The sequence below is a fragment of the Macaca fascicularis genome, chromosome 7 (assembly GCF_037993035.2).
Source record: "Macaca fascicularis isolate 582-1 chromosome 7, T2T-MFA8v1.1".
In the NCBI taxonomy this organism is placed as follows: Eukaryota; Metazoa; Chordata; class Mammalia; order Primates; family Cercopithecidae; genus Macaca; species Macaca fascicularis.
In genome coordinates, this window is record NC_088381.1 from 136,953,332 (window position 1) to 136,975,739 (window position 22,408).

The following is a 22,408-nucleotide window of genomic DNA, read 5'->3' on the forward strand; positions in this document are numbered from 1 at the left end:
ACTCACTGAGCCTTACTTCACCTTAGTGTTTCAATCGTGGCATGCTGTCTTGCTTAGGTCATGGGGGAAGGACAGTCTTCCTTTGGAAGCATGTTTTCCTGACAAGCCTTGGTTGACAAGAATTTTTCAGTTAACTGTAGCAGGCAGCTTTACAGACAGGAGATATGAGCTTCGTGTTTTTTTTTTTTTTTTTTTTGAAAAAGTTTGCAGTGCATGCCTGGGGCAAGGCAGGAAATGCAATTTGGTATTTGGAAACATCAGAAAATATTTCTCTGGAAGCCGTTTGTAATGTCACTTCACTGCATTGTTCCCTCTGTTCCAACTAATAAAATTATCAATTCCAGGGTCTCGCTATCTTACGTCCCTTTAAACACAGTAAAGGAGACCAAATAAATACCTCCTCCTACCCTGCATTTTGTTGTCCAGATGTGACCTTTGTCCCAATACCTAAAAGTGACAATGACCATTGTCATGGATGTGGAACACTGCAGTTTTCCTTCTAGTTTTCAGCATAGCTTTCAATCAAGTTTCCAACTAGGTAAGAATTAAAACAGAAAAGAAATAAAGGAGAGGTGTCTAAGCAACCAAGTCTTCCCTGGAAGAGAAGAGGAAGACGTGAGAAGTGAATAATAGGTTTATTTGCATATACACAAGAGAAGAGTTAACTGTTGCTGGGTGAGAAGGAGGTAAGGCTTCAGCAGAGGAAGGCACCTTGACAGACAAACAAGAGACTCTCAGCTTATTAAATCAAGCATAGTCACAAACTTCACTTGCCCCAAGCCAACAACTTATTTAACTCATTTACCTGCTGTCCTAGAGAATCACTAACACAACCAGCTGGAAAATAGAGAGAAATGATTTTACATATCTGGACCTGCCACTTAAAACTTTATGTACAGGATGCAGGAAAAAAACTTAAGAGGCACTTCCAAATAGTTCTTGATCTAATCAGTGCCATCTGTTCTGCTATTAAAAATATCTATTATGGAAGAAATTGGGTATTAAATGCGCCGTCAAAGTTGGGGCCTCAATTCTAAAAGAGTTTAGGCAAAGGTACTCTAAAAGTGGTTCCTGCCAGGTATCCAGACCCACAACCACAGACACAAAAATCTCTGGAGATGAGGGTGGAGCAGCTATAAAGCAAGCATTTCTCACCCTGCTCATGTGTGTGTTTTATGGGGCCTATCACCTGGTGAGCTGAGCCGAGGATGCTGGGAAGCCTTTGCCAAGGATGGAAGGCATACTTACTAAAAATGATCTTTCTTGGCTTCTCAAGTTAACCAGAATAAACTCTGACTTCTCTTTTGAGTACCCAAATGAGATTAAGGCTTTTAACAAGAAAAGACCAAATTCTGCATTTGGGAATTGTAACTACCAAGCAGCTAGTTCCTAAGGGAACTTTAACTACTTCTCTTCAGGAAGATTTGTGGATTGTCCTTTGAGAAGTCAGAAGAGGCTATGTGCTGATGAAAATAAAATAGAATAGAATAAAATGAAGGACTGGGTGTGCTGACTAAGGAGGGGAAGAGAAACACACACTGAGTGATCATATGTATTTTTTTTGTATATAAAGGATTAAAAAATTCAAATTTAATACATTTTGGAAAAGCAAATGTAAAATGACTTGGGCTTATAAAACCAGCATTTACAATTATCTGTGAATAGTCAAAGACAAATCATAGAACCAATTTGATTACAAATCCAAAGCAATTCTAGTGTTGGTTACAGAATCACTTTCCCACTCCCCCAGTAAAAGTCCAGGTGTTAAGTTGTACACACCCCCATGCTACGCACACTCCTTCATCTCCTTCTCAGTGTTTTCATACCCCAGCCACATCACACACACCAGGCACATCTTCTCTTTAACAGAACTTATCAGGATGGTATCTCCTTTTGGCTTAAATCAACCACCTTGCGTTTATAAATAACCCCCCACCCCCAGTGCCTGAATTCATCCACGTCTTCTGCCTTCATAGGCAGCCTCCCCTTGGCCCCAGTTCCAGCAGGACAGGCCTTCCTCTAAAAGGAAGTCTGGGGCAGTGAGGCCACACTAGTCAGCGTTCGGCCCTCCCTGCACCAGTCCCAGCTGGGCTCCTAATTGTCTAGCACCTTTGCACTCAAGAAAGTTATATTGTTTTTCTCTCTCTTCCTCATTTCTTGCCAGTATTCTGCCTTTTCATAACATTTATGCCAACAAGATATCTAGTCATTCCTAGACCTTCCTGTTTTGCACAACCCTTCACAGATAACCGAGTGACTGCAACGCTGAAAATCTGTTGCTCTTTTCTCTTCTAAACCTGTATCTACCTCAATAAAACTGAGTCTTTTATGGGAACCAGAAGACTTAAGACTCATGGGAACCAGCAGTCATAAGCCGGAGACTCCTCTCCCTCACCCTCTGACTCTTAATAGACCTACTCAATAAGAATCTGTTACCTTGAGACGCCTACTGCTCTGCAAAGTCTAGTGAGAACACCACAGCCTCTATCAACTGCAAGTCTGAGGGAAGATGCCAGTCCCATCACTTCTGACCAATAGTTCTGGGTTGAGTTAAATGAATATAGTACCACATTCTGCTCCTCACTAAGCTTCTTCATTAACACACCTATAACAACTACTTTAGTAGTCTGAGCACAAAGCTCTGGAAAGCTGTCTTTGCCCTTCTTTCACTATGCCTCGATCCATCACGGGAGCCAAGGAAGCACCTGCTGGCCTTGTGAGTGCCTCTTAGGATCTAGCACCTAACTGGTTAAAGTCTGTTATCCATGACTAGCTCTATTTTATGGCCTTCATACAGTACATGTTGCAGCACTGCTCAATTTGCAAACAGTGAAATTTATCAGGAATCTATATTCTCTTGAATCTGAAGTGCTAAACCTCTCATTAGCATTAAAATTTCTCCTTTTTTATAGTATGTCCACATTAAATGCTCAATAAAGAAGTGTTACTTAGAGAAAACATGGAAGATTTCTTTAAGAAAGGAACCATGCTTTCCTCTCCAGTGCAGCCAATGGGCTGAAGGCCTGTTTCCATTCTCCATTCTTCCAGCATAAATCTACAACTCACTGGCAGCACAACCTGATTTAACAGGCACCCATCATCCAGACCAGAACACCTATGGCATGTAAACAGGGTGAGATGGCAAAAAGTACAAATTCACAAAGTCCTTTCTGATGGAGAACTGAAAGAAAGGTCTTATGAGACAATGAGCGCACACGTGCCAGTGTGCGTACACAAGAACAAGTTGAACGTCTCAACAAAGAATTACTTCCACAGAGCCTTGCACGGCACACTACGCTCATGCCTCACTAGAAAGGAATCACTTGGGGTGTTTTTTTTTTCCCTTTCTTAATACAGCACAAGCCAACGGCCAGCTAGACATTCAGACCCGTTGTTGAATGTTGGATAGAAGGGAGCAGCATCAGACACAAAATTTCAGGCCCTGGTTTCATGTGCCTTTAATACTTTGTTTCCTTTCCTCTGTATTCACTAAACAGATTTTTTTTTTTTTTTTTTTTTTTTTTTTTTGGTAAGGCTACTTTTGTAGCTTTTTGTTTTCCCTTTGTATTTATCATGTTTTTAATTTCTTCTCTGAGGAGGAATTCTCTGAATCTGTATCTTCCAATTCAATTCGGTGCCTTTTGAGGCCACTGTGGCCATGAACAGCCCTGCTGCTATCTATGGCTGGGGTGTCAGTGGGGTCCTCTCTTGTTCCAGCACTGGGGGTCTCACAGGCCATTTCAGACCCGCAACAATCTTTGTGTAGAAGTGTCCCTGTCAGGGACAAGTTATCACGGTCAGTGTCTGAGTGTCCTGGGGAAGAGTAGGCCACCGCCTCCAGCTCCCCCAAGTTCTGCCCGTTATTGTGAGGGTGAATGGGACGAGGGTGTAAGCGTCCATTGTTGTGGTTGGCACAGATGGTTTCGAGGCTCCTCTCCTCACTGTCATCAGACTGGGTCCTGGGACAGTTGCCAGACCCGATGTTGAGAGTGGAGCCAGATGCCTTGGGGACAGAAGGAGAAGGCGGCTCCTCAGCCCGACTACTCAGGGCCTTTCCATTGAGCTTCTTGGTTTCAAAAGGGTGCTCTACAGAGCCGCTATTGCCAGTGTCCTGAGAGGTACCTTCTGGCACCTCTGCCCAAGCATGGCTGCTGTGCTCATGGCCTGGGCCATTGCTGGGATTTCTAGGAGTCTCTTCTTTAAAAGCGTCCTTGCTGCAGCCTTCAGGGGGCAGGTCCTGTTTCCTCTGGGCCATTGCTATGTTTAGACAGGCTTCCTTACTGGAAGAAGGGGCTGGGTTGTCTTTGTGGCTGGTTCCTGCTCTCCCTTCATCTGCCTCCCCGGTCACCAAGGAGGTCTCTCCATCTTTGTTATTTGAGTAGGAGATATAAGAGTAGCGGAGCCACTTGTAAGCTTTATAAATTTTTCGCTCAACTGATTCTATGTCAGAAGTCGGTGAGGCCCGGCTTGGCTGAATCTCTAGTGTGGAAGTGCTCCGCTCAGGAGATGAGGTGGGGGAGGAGGAGAGGTCATCCACTTTGATCTGGGGGTAATCATAGTTGTCTTCTCCAATGTAAGTGTTGGTGGGCTTGACTGGGGCACTGGGCCTGTCTTCTCGGGTTGTCTTCTGTCGACGCCGCATGGCATTCCGCTGCCAGGTAGAGGCTCGGCGTTCATTCAGCTCCTCCTCATCCTCGGAGCTGCTAGAGCTGCTGGAACTGCTGGATTCATCTTCGGGGCTGGGTGACCGTGGCCGGGGAAAGAGATCTGTGTCTAGTTCCACCTCACAGACATTCTCCTCAGAATCGGACTCATTGGAAAGGGCCAGGAGGCGTTTGTCTTGGTAGCGCCGCAGAGCAGACAGACGCTGCTGGCGAGAGGCTGCGTCCTCACACGTGGGTGTTGGTGGAGTTGAGGCTACTGCGTTTGTGGTGGTGACCCGCAGGGGCCCCAGGTGGAAGGCGTTGTCGGCAGACTCATCTACTGTGGGAGGCGGGGAGCGAGGCAGTGAGGCCGAAGACTCTGAGTCAGTGTAGCCTGAGCGCTCGCTGACCCCTGCGTGCAGTTGCAGGATAGTACTCTCACTGAGGTCACTGTCTGAGTCAGAGCTCCAGCCCTCGATCTCTCGGCGTACCAGGGAGTCAAAGAAGGCCATCATCCGCGGGTCTTCCTGGACCGACTGGTTGGCGTAGTCATGTGACAGGCCACTCCCACTGTTCAGCACAAGGCTGATGTACTCTTCATGGGTATAAAGGCAGCGGGAATCGTCCTCAATCCGACCATCGAGGTCTCCAGTACATCCTGGCTGCTTGTATGGGCTCCAGATCTGTACAGAAAATGAAAAACAAAAGCAACAAGGAGTAACTGGAAAGTATTCTTTCACTGGTGGTAATAAAGAACACCAAGGCAGAACTTCCCCAGACCCTCCCTGTAATTTAGTTAGGACTTGCTAACCAACTTAAAAATATGTTCTTTACTAGACTGGATCATGTGGGCTGTGTATGAAAACTGAGGCTTTTAGAATCAGATGTGGGGACAAGCATGGTCTAGAACACAGTATTAGTCTAGTGTCAAGAGACCTACCTAAGTCCTGTCTCTAGGCCCAGGGTAATCACATACTTTCTCCACCAGAATCTTCCTCCCTTTTAGTTTCATCTATTAGTAGTTGGACATTATAATAACAATCCTGGAGGATAGAGGATGACTTGAAGACTGGCCAAGGTGTTAAAGACTTTCAGAAGACCGAAGCTGTGCACAGAGAGGTACCACTTTTCCGAAATGTAAACAGACCCAGCACTCAGCCCTCTATGGTAGTTAATATCTGAGCCTATGGCTCCACTTCTGCCCAACTGCAACATTCCTATTTTTAACTGATGGGAATTGCTCACTGGAGCTTGATAAGAATAGCCAACTGCCTACACTGCAGTTCCCTCTTGGATATACAGGCACCAGTTACCCAGGAAACTGGGTTCTCTTAACCAGGGAGCTGCTGGCTTGCTCCCCAACAAGTCTGTTAGCTATAGGAGTAGGTAGGACACATGCCCCAAGGACAGGTAACTTCAGCCCCACTCATAATACCCCTCTACTCCATGGTCAGGGACATGGACTCATCGATAAAAGGCAGCAGAGCTAGGACTCAAACTCAGGTCTGCCTGACTTAAAGGCTCAACTTTACTGTTATGCAAAATTCAAGTGCAAGGTAATTAAGCTGTCACTGCAAATGAGAACGATTAGCTCCACCTGACTGCCAGACTGGTTCATAGCAGCACAAAGCAGCCCAGTTACATCAGCCTGTAGTCATGGCAACTCAGATGAAATCCCAGGCAATCTTCTTGCCTGACAGGCTGGTGTCTATCTTTAGATGGCATCCAACCCAGAAAACAGTGGCCCCTCATTCCCCATCCTTCATCTAGACCAAGACTTCGTTTCCCCAAATGCTATCTAAGGACAAATGCACCTCCCTGTGGGAATTCTCCTGAGTCCCATTCCTGCCATGCTTTACTTGGCAATTCCTGAGAGGTAGTGTCTCTGCAGAGGACCCCCCAGTTCCAAAGAGGCTGAAGAAACCTAGATTAGCATCCCTCCACCAGTTCCCAACTCAGATTCATTCCTCCTTCAACTTTTTTCCCTACCCATAACTCTAGATGTTGCTCAGATGTTCTCTCCTCTCCAGCTTCATAATCTCACCCTAGAGAATTTTAAGGGATTGGTTTTCACTTTGGAGTACACAAGAATCACCAGAAGAGCAATTATAATGTTGAATCCTGAGTCCTACTCTTAGAGGTTCTGATTCAGTAAGTCATGAACAGGTATCAGGACCATGCATTTTTAACCACTCAAGGGATGAGTAAGTAGGAAGACCAACTTTTGAGAAACACTAGACTACAGTTACCATAAAATAAGTAGAATAAAATAAAGGGTTTATCTGAAGGTTTACACACGGTCTCCAGCATGTGGCTTAAGCTATTATTACTATCTCTGCAAACAGATGTCTAAGGGAATAAAAGAGATTGGTGGCTTAGAAAGGAAGCTGAGGGGTCCAAAAGGGAAAGCTCTTAGGATTTTTTTTTTTTTTTTTTTTTTTGCATCTTATTCATAATTCTGAGCCAAATCTCTCACCTCTCCAGTTTAAAAGTGGTAAAATGTCATTAACCATGTTCTCTAATATAAAGATAAATCTATTTGTACCTCACAGAAACTCAGAATTTGTTAACAAAAGTACAAAATAACAACAGTGAGATGCTGGCTTAACTCCTCACCAAGCCCATTTTTAAGTTCCAATGTATTATTACCCCAGCTCCACATTTTTCCCTTGAGGAATGAAAGTCTTAACACTGAAAGTTAGCTTGTGTTTGGGCTCTGGAATGTATTAAGCTGAGGTAGACTGTTCATTCCTGAAGCCTGGAGTAATGGAGTGAAATGTAGGATTAAGAGGCAGGAGTCTTTTTTTTTTTTTGAGACGGAGTCTAGCTCTGTTGCCCAGGCTGGAGTGCAGTGGCCGGATCTCAGCTCACTGCAAGCCCCGCCTCCCGGGTTCACGCCATTCTCCTGCCTCAGCCTCCCGAGTAGCTGGGAGTACAGGCGCCTGCCACCTCGCCCGGCTAATTTTTTTTTGTATTTTAGTAGAGACGGGGTTTCACCGTGTTAGCCAGGATGGTCTCGATCTCCTGAACTCGTGATCCGCCCGTCTCGGCCTCCCAAAGTGCTGGGATTACAGGCTTGAGCCACCGCACCCGGCCTAGGCAGGAGTCTTGAGTGTGGATTCCCACTCACTCCTAGTTAGTGGGTGATGCTCAGCTCCTCCCTCTAAACAGTAGATTAGATGGGTCTCATGCAATCCTAAGATTCAGAGCAAAACAAAACCTTCACTCCAGACTGCCAGTCTTCAATCCTCAAGGGACTCACAGTGCTTCAGGAGTAAGGGGAGCAGGTAGGAACCCCAGCCCTGTCATTTCCTGTGGCCCTGAGCAAATGACCTCACACTTGAAAGCCTGTTTCTCATATGTGTAAATGAGAATGATACCAAAGCCTATACCCAACACCAATAAATGTGATGTCTTCTCTTTCATTTGGCAATTGAACGCCTCAACCAGAATGTTAAAACCCACCCTCAGGGAGGCTTCTGAACATTATAAGTACTGACCGTCCCTATTATCTTGGTTCTAATGCTTAATATTAATATATCAATTCCAACTATTTGTGAAACTGGTAATTTCTTTACACTGGAAAGTTAACAACTCAGAAGGGAATCAATGAAAAAACCAACTTCCCGTTACATGTTAAATGTGGCAGTCAGGCGCGGTGGCTCAAACTTGTAATCCCAGCACTTTGGGAGGCTGAGGTGGGTGGATCACTTGAGGTCAGGAGTTCAAGATCAGCCTGACCAACATGGTAAAACCCTGTCTCTACCAAAAACACAAAAATTAGCTGGGCATGATGACAGGTGCCTGTAGTTCCAGCTACTCGGGAGGCTGAGGCAGGAGAATTGCTTGAACCCAGGAGGAGGAGGTTGCAGTGAGCTGAGATCGCGCCACTGTACTCCAGCCTGGGAGACAAGAGCAAAACCCTGTCTTAAAAAAATATATATATATATAGACATGTCTCATCATGGGGCAAAGTTCATGAGAAACAGCCAGGCGTTGGCCAGGCGCAGTGGCTCACGCCTGTAATCCCAGCACTTTGGGAGGCCGAGGCACGCGGATCACAAGGTCAGGAGATTGAGACCATCCTGGCTAACTCAGTGAAACCCCGTCTCTACTAAAAATACAGAAAATTAGCTGGGCATGGTGGTGGGCGCCTGTAGTCCCAGCTACTCTGGAGGCTGAGGCAGGAGAATGACGTGAACCCGGCGGAGCTTGCAGTGAGCCAAAATTGCGCCACTGCACTCCAGCCTGGGTGACAGAGAGAGACTCCGTCTCAAAAAAAAAAAAAAGAGCCAGGCGTGGTGGCTCACACCTGTAATCCCAGCACTTTGGGAGGCCAAGGCAGGAGGATCGCTTGAGCCCAGAAATTTGAGACCAACCTGCGCAACATAGCAAAACCCCATCTCTACACAAGAATACAAAAATTAGCCAGGAGTGGTGGTGTGCACCTGAAGTCCCAGCTACTCAGGAGCCTGAGGTGGAAGGATCACCTAAGCCTGGGGAGGTTGTGGCTGCAGTGAACTATGACTGTGCCACTGTACTCCGGCCTGCTGGGCAACACAGTAAGATCCTGTCTCAATAAAAAAAGAAAAGAAAAGAAAAGAAGGAAAAGAAAGAAAGAAGTGAAGAGGCAAGAGGAGAGATGAGGCAAATATTTTCCTCTCCATGCACAGTGAAGTTTAGCTTAAGGGGCTGCTGAGAAAAAGGATGCAGTTCAATTCTTATTCAAACTTCATAAACATGGAAAACAATTAAGTGACAAGTGTTTGAGTTACACAAGTGATCATGACACACTTTTATTTTTGGGAAAGGGTCTCGTTCTGTCACCCACGCTGGAATGCAGTGCATGAACACGGCTCACTGCAGCTTCAATCCTGGGCCCAAGTGATCCTCCCACCTCAGCCTCCCGAGTAACTGGGACCAGAGCAGGCACCACCACACCTGGCTAAGTTTTAAATTTTTCGTAGAGATGGGGTTTCCCTGTGTTGTTCCTGACAATGGGACTCTTCTCCTAGCCAGGAAGGTGGCAGTAAAGGACAAGGACAGAGAGAAGGGTGAGTAGAGAGAGAAAAGCAGGTCTCAGGCTGGACCAGAACGTGTTGGCTAATGCTCTGTGAGCCACTGATCCTCTCAGAAATAGCAGGCACGAAAGTGACATTTATTAAAATAGGAGTTAGGCACAGGTAATTTACAAGGCATTCCTGGGTGGCAAGTCACTGTCAGCACCCTCATTTTCCAGATGGGAGACAGAACCAAGGGTCAAGACTCAGTGGCCTTTCAGGATAATGTAAGTGCAGGGTGAGGCAGTAATTCCAACTGAGATGAGGCCGGCACGGCTGTTGGTCTCATCCTTCTCCTTACCACCTCCCTTCCTGCAGTGCTTAGTGCTATGTCATTCCCAGCCAGACTGTGAATGGGGATGACACCTATAAGACAGCAAAGCTGAGGACTCCAGAGCTTTCTGCTTTCCTTCTCACTATGATCATCTGTACATACTTAACGTTTCAAAGGGCTAAATGTGCCTCCTGGTGGAACAGGGTTCAGATCCCATGCAAACCAGGGAGTGGTGAGCTCCATAGTTCAGTCTGGATAACCTCACAGAGAAAACAATTTTTTCTTTTTCCTCTGAGAACCTGGCTAGTTTGCGACATACGACATTTAGGGTAAGGACTTCAGTTGACTAAACAATAAATAGGGAGACTTATCATAGAAGCATCCCAGAGTGCACACTCAAACAGGAATTCCTCTTGTAAAGGAGATGGCCAAGCAGAAAGCTCTCTGAGAAAGAGAATGACATCAACAGGCCCAGAGAGGACACATTACAACCTATCAGTCATCAGCCAAAGGAAAGGGGAAAGCAATGCAAGGAACTGGGCCATTTCAATGACTGCCCTGTTGAAAAGATCGAATCCAGCAGGGGAATTGGGCTGCTTGCTGCCTTCCCACCAGCATGGCAAATGTGGTGGTATACTGGGAAGAACAAAGGGCAGGGGGCTCTATCCTAGCTTTGCCACCAATTAGCTGTGTGACCTTGGACAGTTAATTTATAATTTAAATCTCATCATCTGTAAAAAGAAAAAGTCAGTAAAAATGATTTCCTCATTCTAGCCCCACAGGGAAATGTGTGCTGCCATGAAAGTCAGCTCTGATCCACAGGACCAGCAAAGCCTAAATCAAAGAAGTTAGACTAAGGGCAAATAAAAATACTGACCTACATGCCAATATTTTTTATATATATATATATGTGTGTGTGTGTGTGTGTGTATATATATATGTGTGTGTATATATATGTGTGTGTGTATATATATTTTTTGGAGACAGAGTCTCGCTTTGTCACTCAGGCTGGAGTGCAGTGGCACAATCTTGGCTCACTACAACCTCTGCCTCCTGGGTTCAAGCAATCCTCCTGCCTCAGCCTCCTGAGTACCTGAGACTACAGGCACACACCACCACACCTGACTAATTTTTGTTATTTTTAGTAGAGACAGGGGTTCACTGTTTGGGCCAGGCTGGTCTCGAACTCCTGGCCTCAGATGATCCACTTGCCTCGGCCTCCCAAAGTGTTGGGATTACAGGCATGAGCCACCACACCTGGCCTCAATAATTTATTTCTGACAGCTGCCCCCTGCCATCAAGTACAACTTGATTTAGCTCTGGATAGTTATTTTTTAAGAACAAAAGAAAATGAAAATTATGAAATAAAATAATCACAACGTAAATAAATTTTTACGTTTTTCTCTGAAAACTCTCAGGTTTTCAAAGTCATTTTAATAAAAAAATTGAGGAATTTTTTTTTTTTTTGAAATAGGGTCTTACTCTGTTGCCTAGGCTGGAGTGCAGTGGTGGGAATATGGTTCACTATAGCACGACCTCCTAGGTTCAAGCAATCCCTTAGCCTCAGCCTCCCGAGTAGCTAAGACTACAGGTATACACTAATTTTTAAATTTTTTGTAGAGACTGGGTCCCACTATATTGCCCAGGCTGGTCTCAAACTCCTGGGCTCAAGTGATCCTCCTGCCTCAGCCTCCCAAAGTACTGGGATTACAGGTGTGATGCACTACACCCAGCCAAAATCAAAGTGTTTTAGCTTTTGGCAGGAACATCACCTATCCTTACTTAAAAGTCATTATCTCAGGGACCTCCAGAATTAATCATTTACCCTGAATTCTCATTTTCTCAGATGTGGAAAAAATGGTACTAGCAACTTGAATACAAGTGATGGGCAGTGGGTCATCCTTCTGTGGACACAGGCCAGGCTAGGACCCACTTTTGCAGCTATAAAAACATTTCTTAGCAGAGGTGAGTTCATTCAGCCAATGTGCAAATGATGCAAGTATTCAGTATTCAGACTCAAGTAGCCTCAATTACAACCACATGCAGTACTTTTTTTGATATCTTCTGAGACAATTTAATTATGATTCTGGCAATCATTAGTTTTATCCATGCCATATTAGGATGGCAATTAATGCAAAGTACATACAAAGTAACTGAGGGGAGAGTGGCTCTCCTAACCTCCAGATGAGGTCTGGAAAACAGAATTCATTATACTCAAGGCCAAACGCCTTTGAAAATGTTGCAGCATACAAGGTAGTGTCTAGAAGACAATGTCTGTTTCAAAGCCTAGTGATTAGTTTTTAAAAAAAATGGTTCCAAGCCAGGTACAGTGGTGTATGCCTGTAGTTCCAGCTACTTTGGGGGGCTCAGGCAGAAGGACTGGTTGAGCCCAGAAGTTTAAGTCCAGCCTGGGCAACATAGCAACACCCTGTCTCTAAAAAAACTTTTTAAAATGAAAAACTAAATGGTTCTGAAAAGAGCATTTTAAATCACCTTTCTTTCTTTCTTCTTCTTTTTTTATTTTTTATTTTATTTTTTATTTTTTAAGATGGTGTCTTGCTATGCTTCCCAGGCTGGCCTCAAACTCTTAGGTCGAAGTGATCCTCCTGCCTTAGCCTCCCAAGTAGCTGGGACTACAGGTACTGTCAGTATGCCTGGCATCACTTTTTTAATATCAGCTTTCTAATATTTTGTAATATGTCAAAATCTGAGAATTCTGATAGACCTTTAGTATGTTTAGATATGAGGTCCTACATATATTGTTCTAGTTTCTTCTAATTATAAATTGCGAGAATTTCTCTAAAAGGACAGAAGGGGAAGGTGCCTCACCTTGATAATCTTTTCTACACCAGAAGAACAGATCATGTAGGTGTGGGGATTAAATCGGACTTGGTTAACAATAGATCGATGCCCTTTCAGCACCATGAAGGCTCCGTTGACCACCCTACCAATGCCACCTGGGAAAACAGAAGGAAACAAAAATCAGATGATGAAATGAATGAAAGTAAATAGGTTCCAGTAACAGCAGATAAACAGCTCTGAATGGGAGCTAAGATTTTTTTATTATACCACCAGCAGAATGCTTAATCTTACAGATAAGTTGCTATGGAAAGAGAGAAGATGAAACACCTCTCAGCATATGTGCTCTTATGAAGAGCCTTTATTTAGCCTTTAAGCATTGCCCACACCCACCCACCACAATTCCATTGTCAATGAAACCAAAGCCACTGAAAACATTTCTCAAATTTTTGATCCCCAAGATAGAATCCAAGTGCTACCTTAGAAAAGGCCAATCACGAGCAAAACGAGACTGAACTGCTTGGGAATAGGTAGGCAGCTGAACCAGGGACATGCAGAACCAGAAGCATATAATGACTTAAACGTACAAAAAACATCGCTAATCCATTTGCCCTCAGTTTCTATGATGAAGACAGCAAACAAAACAAAACAAAAAACCCCATAAAAACCAAAACCACTGGGGGAAATAATAGAGAGAATACTTCCCCCCTACCCCGCCAATAGCAGGGAGAACTAAGGATACAGAAGGAAAGAAGATTTGGATCACTTTCATAATAAGCAGGGTCCAAGTGCTGAAAATTAGAATTAGAGAGTGGACCTTAAAGATACCATGTATAGATTAAAGTCAAGAGGACATCGATAGAAGCTGCATTTTAAGGACCATCCTGTAGGCTTCCTTCTTCAGTGAATGAGAAAAGTGCCAGAAGCCTGGAACTTATAACACAGATAAACATGTTATCATTTATGAACTTGGGATAAATTCAAAGGTTCCACTGCACTGATAATGATATCATACCCATCCAGAACACATGCACATAAATTCTGATCAAGTTCCTTCTGAGCAATGAGACAACTCAGTACACACAGAAAAACATGTGCCCTTGGCTAACTGGCAAAATGTGATGCATCCAGACACAAACAAATGAGTGTTCATTCATCTACTCAAGAAATCACCTCTTAGTCCCTACCAGGAGCATGGCTCCACTAGGCCACAAAGTATCATTAGACAGTCTGTGCTCCAAGTGCCTCCCTCCACTCCCAACTCCACCTTATACAAATACTCATTCCAAATATTTCTCAATGTCTGTGTTTAGAGGGAAAAAGACTACAACAATATCCCTTCCCCAAAAATAATATGGCTCTAGGGGTACTTTCTGCTTTTGGTCCCCTAACACAACTCTCCTTTTTCTCATGGAAGAGATACCTCCTTATTGCCATGTATGTATCTTTTTTATGACAGCAAAAGGTTCCAGACTGCACCCATCTGCTCACTCAGCCAGCTTTAGGTGCTCAATCTATTTGGTGGGTGACAAAACTTTTCTCCATATTTGACATTAATATTTGAATTGTCCAGAATGGAAAATATATTTATCATATTCATATCTCAGCCCAACATCAAGTTTGCTAATAAACCATAAAAAAAGAAAGGGACTAGGACACAGGATTAGCGTATTTTTCATGGAGAAAGAGGATGAGGAAAAGTTAGGCACTGACGTACACTGCCATTGTGGGAACCTCTAGGCAGTCTGAGTGCACTGGGTTCCTAAGGTGGGATGAAAGGGAAGCTGGGCCTAGTCAAAATGAAAACAAACTAGAGAGAATTAGGGAAGAGGGATAAATAGGAATCTAAAGAACCCCAAAATAGTTGTCTTGACAGAGATCCTACCATCCCCCAAAAGTTCCTTTGGGTCTATTTCTTCTAGATAAGGTTAATTATGACAAGTAGCGTTTCTGCTCATGGGTCTCCTCTGAATTTTACTTTTTTAACATCCTACTTCTACCTCTACTCCCACTAGGGTGGTTAGCAAAGAAACTTTGATTTAAATCTAGCAATAATCTCTTGTTTAATCCTACTGCCTCATAAAAAGGGGGGATGGGCCGGGCACGGTGGCTCAAGCCTGTAATCCCAGCACTTTGGGAGGCCAAGACGGGCGGATCATGAAGTCAGGAGATCGAGACCATCCTGGCTAACACGGTGAAACCCTGTCTCTACTGAAAAAGACAAAAAAACTAGCTGGGCGAGGTGGCGGGTGCCTGTAGTCCCAGCTACTCGGGAGGCTGAGGCAAGAGAATGGCGTAAACCCGGGACGCAGAGCTTGCAGTGAGCTGAGATCCAGCCACTGTACTCCAGCCCAGGCGACAGAGCAAGACTCTGTCTCAAAAAAAAAAAAAAAAAAGCGGGGGGGGATGTAGGGGGATTTAAGTGACTTATCCCAAGTCACAAAGCTAGAAAATGGCAGAGCCGAGATTTCAACCAAAGTCTGGCTACAGTGCCTAATATGCTTTCCACCATAACAGCTTCCTTTGGAAGATGGAAAAGTTTGAACAGGAATGGAGTGAGAAGCTTACATTCAGAAGATTTAGATTACTAAATCTTTCTGGCAGTTATTAGATAGGTGGTTTTCTTCTGAAGTCCTAAATTAAAAGAAGGGGCACTGTATTCAATGGTATCCCAAGCACAAGCTCTATAGCATTACCATAAGCCATTTCATCACGTCACTGACACTGAGTACACGATGAGAGTAGAACTGGATCTGTTTTACTTACTCTTGCGTACCTAGAACCTGTGCAATGTCCAAAGGCACCAGGTGCATAAATACTTGCTGAATGAATAGTGTTTAAAAAGAGAGCAATTTTAGAGTAAGAGGACAGATGGAAGGTCTCATAAAGAATCAGCTATCATAGAACTAAAGTGCATCAAGCAAAACAATCTTTCTGACTTGGAACACAATTAAAGTAACTTTCAGATCTAAAGAATAGTTGAAGGGTATCAATGTCTGAAAATTCAGACCATGGAAAAACTGTTTCTATTGCACTTTCAGGCAATATGACCTCTTTTTTTTTTTTTTGAGATGGAGTCTCGCTCTGTTGCCCAGGCTGGAGTGCAGTGGCTCGATCAGGGCTCACTGCAACCTCCACCTCCCAGGTTCAAGCAATTATCTGCCTCAGCCTCCTGAGTAGCGGGGATTACAGGTGCCCACCACCATGCCTGGCTAATTTTTGTATTTTCAGTAGAGACGGGGTTTCACCATCTTGGCCAGGCTGGCCTTGAACTCCTGACCTCGTGATCCACCCGCCTCGGCCTCCCAAAGTGCTGGGATTACAGGCGTGAGCCACCGCGCCCAGCCCTGATTTCTCTTCTTGGTAGCAATTTTAACACAAGGTCTTTTTTTTCCTTCTTTCCACCCACGCTGGTACCTAGGAAATCTGAAAAAAAAAGAGGAAATCAATAAACCCAGAGACTGATGGTGAAAACAGGTACAGGCAGAATTATAGTGGCCATTTGTTTAAGGTAACCAAGACTGTGTACAATCATAGCAATAAATGGCTTCAGAGAGGTTTTTCATAGTTTCTTTCCTGGTTCCCAGGTTTGAGATGATTGAATACAATTGCTACTGAACAGTTTACATACAATAATTTTTTGAGATTCATCCTAGAAATCTGTATAAGCCAGATAGCTTCTCCTTTAATCTGAAATAGCTGAAGTCAAAATGCCAATATCAGAAAGAGTCTAGGGTCTCCTTTCCTCTGTCATCTAACCAGACTGTGCTGGTCGATAGTAGGATCAAATTGGAAGGAGTTAGGAAGGGCATATTTTAATCCAAGAACTATATAACCCACATAATCTCCCTTCAGGGTCATCTCTTAAAACTGTGGGTAAGGGCCCAGGTAAGGATCAACCTCACCCCCTTGGTTGTTGAACTGTCCTGACCGAATCGCTAATAATGGGTACCAATAAATAAAATACCACATACCCAGGAAAAAGGATCTGACTCATTCCTGAGCTTCCATTTGTTTATAAAATTCTGTATAAACCAATAGTCATTTCTCTGGGCTATCTGCTTTGGTAAGCTTAGCCAAATGTGCTGACACTTTTTTTTTTTTTTTTTTTGAGATGGACTCTCGCTCTGTTGCCCAGGCTGGAGTGCAGTGGCACAATCTTGGCTCTCTGCAACCTCCACCTCCTGGGTTCAAGCAAATCTCCTGCCTCAGCCTCCTGAATAGCTAGGATTACAGGCGCATGCCACCACACTCAGCTAATTTTTTTGTATTTTTGGTAGAGATGCGGTTTCACCATGTTGGTCAGGCTGGTCTCCAACTCCTGACCTCATAATCTGTCCACCTTGGCCTCCCAAAGTGCTGGGATTACAGGCATGAGCCACCGCGCCCAACCAGCTGACACCCCTTTTTAAGTTTCGTTCCTAAGCTGAGGCCAAAGTCCCCATATATTAATCTTTCTTTGATTTAGAAGAGGTGGTAGGGGGGTGGGGAAGACTATAACCATATCTATTGCAAGATCTCAGAAAGGAAAATTAGAAAAAGGTATCTCACAGAATTTCAGTATCAGTGATCCACTTACTACCTTAGGAGACCCCAGGATCCCAGGGGAAAACAACTTGCTCAAAATTCAGATAAAGATCTTTCTAAATGCCAAGGCCAAATGTCTCCTTAGAGAAAACCAAGGGAAATGTGTATGTCCTAATTTCCCTCCCTTCTCTACTTATGGCCCACTTTCATCACATTCAGCCAGGGGTTTACTGCCTCAGGCCTTTGAAGAGTCAGAATACTATTCCCATTTCTAGCCAATTTCAGTTGCTTTTGTTTACTGTCAAGTTCATTTGCTTCATGAAGTCCTCCAAGAATGAGTATGTTTTTGACTCAAACGCTGAAAGCAATGTGGTCAAGATTTCTTGATGTCTTGGTCTAATAGCAACTTATCAATCATGGCACTTTGGGCTATAAAAGAGACCACTTAAGTACTCTGTACTGAAATCAATCCCAAATGCAACCTGGACAAAACACCAGGATTCATTTTCTTGCCAGAGTCCTTGGACTTTTTGCCCTTTCTTTGCAACCCCATTATGGTCATGTACTGCATAATGATGTTTCAGTCAATGACAGTGGTCCCATAAGATTATAATACTGTATATTGGCCAGAAGCAGTGGCTCACGCCTGTAATCCCAGCACTTTCGGAGGCCAAAGTGGGCATATCACTTCAGAGGCCAGGAGTTTGAGACCAGCCTGGTCAACATGGCAAAACCCTGTCTTTACTAAACATACAAAAATTAGCCAGGTGTGGTGGTGCACGTCTGTAATCCCAGCTACTTGGGAGGCTGAAGCATGAGAATCGCTTGAATCCGGAAGTTGGAGGTTGCAGTGAGCTTAGATCACACCACTGTACTCCAGCCTAGGTGACAGAGCAAGACTGTCTCAAACACACACACACACACACACACACACACACACACACACACACACACAAAGACCACAGAAACAACAACAAAAATCCAAAAAACAACCTTGTATCTTCACTGTATCTTTTCTATGTTTAGTTATGTTTAGATACACAAACACTTACCATTGTGTCCAACTGCCTACAGTATTCAGTATAGTCACATGCTATACAGGTTTGTAGCCTAGAAGCAATAGGCTATACCACACAGCCTAGGTGTGTATATGCTTTACCATCTAGATTTGTGTAAATACACCCTATGAATTTTGCACAACAAATCACCTAATGACACATTTCTCAGAATGCATCCTCATTGTTAAGTGCCTAATGACTATAATAGGTGGAACAAATACCTTTGTAAGAGTGGGAAGAAATTAAGTGTGCAGGCAATAGTGAGGAACTTAGAACAGGGGCCAAAAGACTGGAAGGGGCTGACAGAAAACAAAAACTTATGACAGCAGGAGATAAAAGCTTGCATTTGTAAACAATAGAGCAATGACCTTCATGAAGAAGTAAAGAACCTTGGTCTTCTGAGATTTAGATGTTGATATATACAAGATAGTAAGAATAGAGCAAGGTATGTAAGAAGGAGATGTGATAAATGATTGCTAAATGGAAATTAGTGAAGAACACTGTTAAGAGTGCTATCAAAAAAACTCTATCATCCAGTGGCTCATGCCTCTAATCCCAATACTTTGGGAGGCCACGGCACGCGGATCATGAGGTCAAGAGATCAAGACCATCCTGGCCAATATGGTGAAACCCCATCTCTACATTAATAACAATACAAAAATTAGTGGGGTGTGGTGGCGCATGCCTGTAGTTCCAGCTATGTGGGAGGCTGAGGCAGGAGAATCACTTGAACCCGGGAGGCAGAGGTTGCAGTGAGCCGAGATTGTGCCACTGCACTCCAGCCTGGCAACAGAGGGAGACTCCGTCTCAAAAAACAAACAAACAAACAACAACTCTATCATAATCAGGCTAAAAAGACAGATTATGGTATAGGAAATGCTTTCAGTACTTCATGAAGAACCTTATCGGGCAGCTCTAGGCTGGGGTTATCAAACCATCCTGAACAACATACTGATAAGGCAAGACTGTGAACAGATACCTAAAAGGGTAGTAGTACTTTGTAGGGGAGAAGTTGAAAACCAGATAACAGTAGTTATTCAAATGATAAAATGGACATCAAATCTCTGTTGATTACCTAGTCCTTCCCTGAGCAATATGAATGATTTGGACTTGGGAAAATTTAGTATATGACAGCATATGCTATTCACCAAAAAATCCAATGGTTAATTCAGTCTTCATCTGAACTCTTCTTACTTGATTTATCAGCAACATTCAACCTAGTTAGTTGCTTCTTCACCTGATTTCCTAGGATCACCCTCTCTTGGTTTTCCTTCTACCTCAATTGGTCACTCCTTCTTGATCTCCTTTTTGGATACTCTCCTTGATTCCTTTTTGTTTTCTTGCTATGCTGCCCAGGCTGGAGTGCAGTGGCTACTCACAGTTGGAATCACAGCACATTACAGCCCTGAACTAATAGGTTCAAGTGATCCTCCCACCTCAGTCTCTCAAGTAGCTGGACTACAGGTGCATGCCACCATACCCAGCTTCCTCCCCTTGACTTCTAAAGATTGGAATATCTTAAGGGCTCAATCCTGACTAACTATACACACTTATTTGGTAAGCTCACCCAGTCTTATGGCTTTATACTATCTACATGCTATCCAAACTTAAAATTGTTATTTCTAGTCCAGACCTTTCTCTTGAACTCTAGACCTTCAAACCATTCAACATTTCTACCTGGATGTTTAAGAAACATCTTGAACTACCTGCACTGCCCTCTTCCCTGATCTTTGAGAAAATCCTGATGGTTTTACCTTCAAAATATATCTAGAATCCAACCTCTATTACCCTGGTTCAAGCCATCATCACCATTCACCTGTATCAAATGAGACCCCTACTAGTTCTCATTTCTATTCTTGGCAGCCCCATTCCTACCATCTATCCTCAACTCAGCAGCCAGAGTGATCCTTTTAAAACAAGTCAGATTATACCATTCTCTGCTCGAAATCCTCTAATGTCACCCCATTTCCTCAGTAAGAGCTTACATGATTGCACACCCGCCTTGCTTCACTCATCACTGACTTCATCTCCCACTATTATCCCCATCCCCCACTCTGCCTTAACACCTTGACTTCCTTGCTGTTTATCAAATACACCAGGTATACTCTTACTTCAGGACCTTCGTGCTGGCTCTTCCTGAAATGCTCTTCTACCAAATTTCTGCATGGCCAGCTCCTTAAGCACTTTGAGGCTTTTACTCAGATATGAACTTCTCAATAAGGCCTATACTAAATATTCTGTATACAACCACAACACCGCGGGCCCCCAATACCACCCCAGGCCGCCCAATACCACTTCCTATCTTTCTTACTCTGTTCTACTTTTTCTATAGCACTTCTAACCTTTTAAACATACTACATAATTTACTATGTTTATTGTTCACTGTTTCCTCTGCTAGAACATAAGCTCCACGATAGCAGGGCTTCTGTCTCCACTGTATCCCTAGTCTCTAGAACTGTGCCTAGCACAGAGTAAGGTTTTTAATAAATATATGATGAAATGAAAAGATGTGAGTGTATTAGATGGTGGAACACAAGCATGCAGGAAAAAAAAAATCTCCACATATGGGTTCCATCACCCAATAAGTGTTTCTTTTTTTCCAATCTTCCTGCAGCCGATTTAATATCTTTTTTTTTTTTTTTTTTTTTTTTTGAGACAGGGTCTCATTTTGTTCCCCAGGCTGGAGTGCAGTGGCATGATTTTGGCTCACAGTAATCCCACCTCCCAGGCTCAAGCAATCTTCCTACCTCAGCCTCCCTAGTAGCTGGGACTATAGGGACATGGCGCCACACCTGGCTAATGTTTTGTATTTTTTGTAGAGATGGGGTTTCGCCATGTTGCTCAGGCTGGTCTCAAACTCTCGGGCTCAAACAATCCTCCTGCCTTGGCCCCCCGAAATGTTGGGATTACAGGTGTGAGCCACCTAATCCAGCACAGATATTCTTTTTTCTCTTTTTTTTTTAAGATGGAGTCTTACCAGGCTGGAGTGCAGTGGTGCGATCTCGGCTCACTGCAACCTCTGCCTACCGGGGGTTCAAGCGATTCTCCTGCCTCAGCCTCCCAAGTAGCTGGGACTACTGGCACGCACCACCATGCCCAGCTAATTTTTGTATTTTTAGTAGAGATGGGGTTTCGCCATGTTGGCCAGCATGGTCTCAATCTCTCAACCTCGTGATCCGCCCGCCTTGGCCTCCCAAAGTGCTGGGATTACAGGCATGCAGCCACTGCGCCTGGCCCAGATATTCTTTTACAGCATTTTTACTATAATGTAGTAAGTAGGAGCAGAGAAATAAAGGGGCTGAAATCCTACCTATCCTTCAGGGTCCTCTGGAATGCTAACTGCATGAAAACTTTACCAGTCTCCCCAAGTCTCTTCAAGACCTCCTTCATTACCTTTTTTATAGGGCTCAGAAGCCACTTTTATATTGAGTGTATGTGTCTGTGTGTGTGCTCATGCACATCCTTTTTGTCGTCTCTGTTATACTGGAAGCTCTTTGAAGGCAAAAAAATGTTCATTTTTCAGTGGCCCATAGAGCTTTACATGATGTCTTATCTAAGGATACTCAGTAAGTGAACAAATTGAAATTAAAGCCCTCATCATCCTCTCTGCAATAAAGCTTGAAGCTTAAAGCTATCTGCAAAAAAGGGGTTTGGTAAGCAGATTTAAGACAATCTGTTTCATTCTTGACTCCACTGGCAGAATTAAGAGTTTACTGCAAGGGCCGGACATGGTAGCTCATGCCTGTAATCCCAACACTTTGGGAGGCCAAGACAGGTGGATCACCCGAGGTTGGGAGTTCGAGATCAGCCTGACCAACATGGAGAAACCCCGTCTCTATTAAAAATACAAAATTAGCTGGGTGTGGTGGCACATGCCTGTAAACCCAGCTATTCAGGAGGCTAAGGCAGGAGAATCGCTTGAACCCGGGAGGCAGAGGTTGCAGTGAGCCAAGATCATGCCATTGCACTCCAGCCTGGGCAACAAGAACGAAACTCCATCTCAAAAGAAAAAAAAAAAAAAAAAAGTTTACGGCAAGACAAGAGACT

At 43.9% G+C, this 22,408-nt stretch overlaps 1 protein-coding gene across 10 annotated transcripts in view; it reads right to left on the reverse strand.

Annotated features, from left to right (window-relative positions):
- Positions 1 to 620: 620 nt before the first annotated feature.
- The window catches only part of DCAF5 (DDB1 and CUL4 associated factor 5), a 109,592-nt gene continuing 87,804 nt past the window's right edge, over positions 621 to 22,408 (reverse strand). For 6 of the 10 annotated variants that reach the window (XM_073997610.1, XM_005561593.5, XM_015453919.4 and 3 more), the window contains exons 8-9: positions 12,807 to 12,934; positions 621 to 5,326 (exon numbers count right to left, since the gene is read on the reverse strand). In XM_073997610.1, the coding sequence (XP_073853711.1) occupies positions 3,572 to 5,326; positions 12,807 to 12,934 (1,883 nt within the window). In that variant the 3' untranslated portion in view covers positions 621 to 3,571. The remainder of the gene's footprint in view (positions 5,327 to 12,806; positions 12,935 to 22,408) is intronic. The other 4 variants (XM_073997612.1, XM_073997614.1, XM_073997615.1 and 1 more) reach the window with 1 other exon arrangement.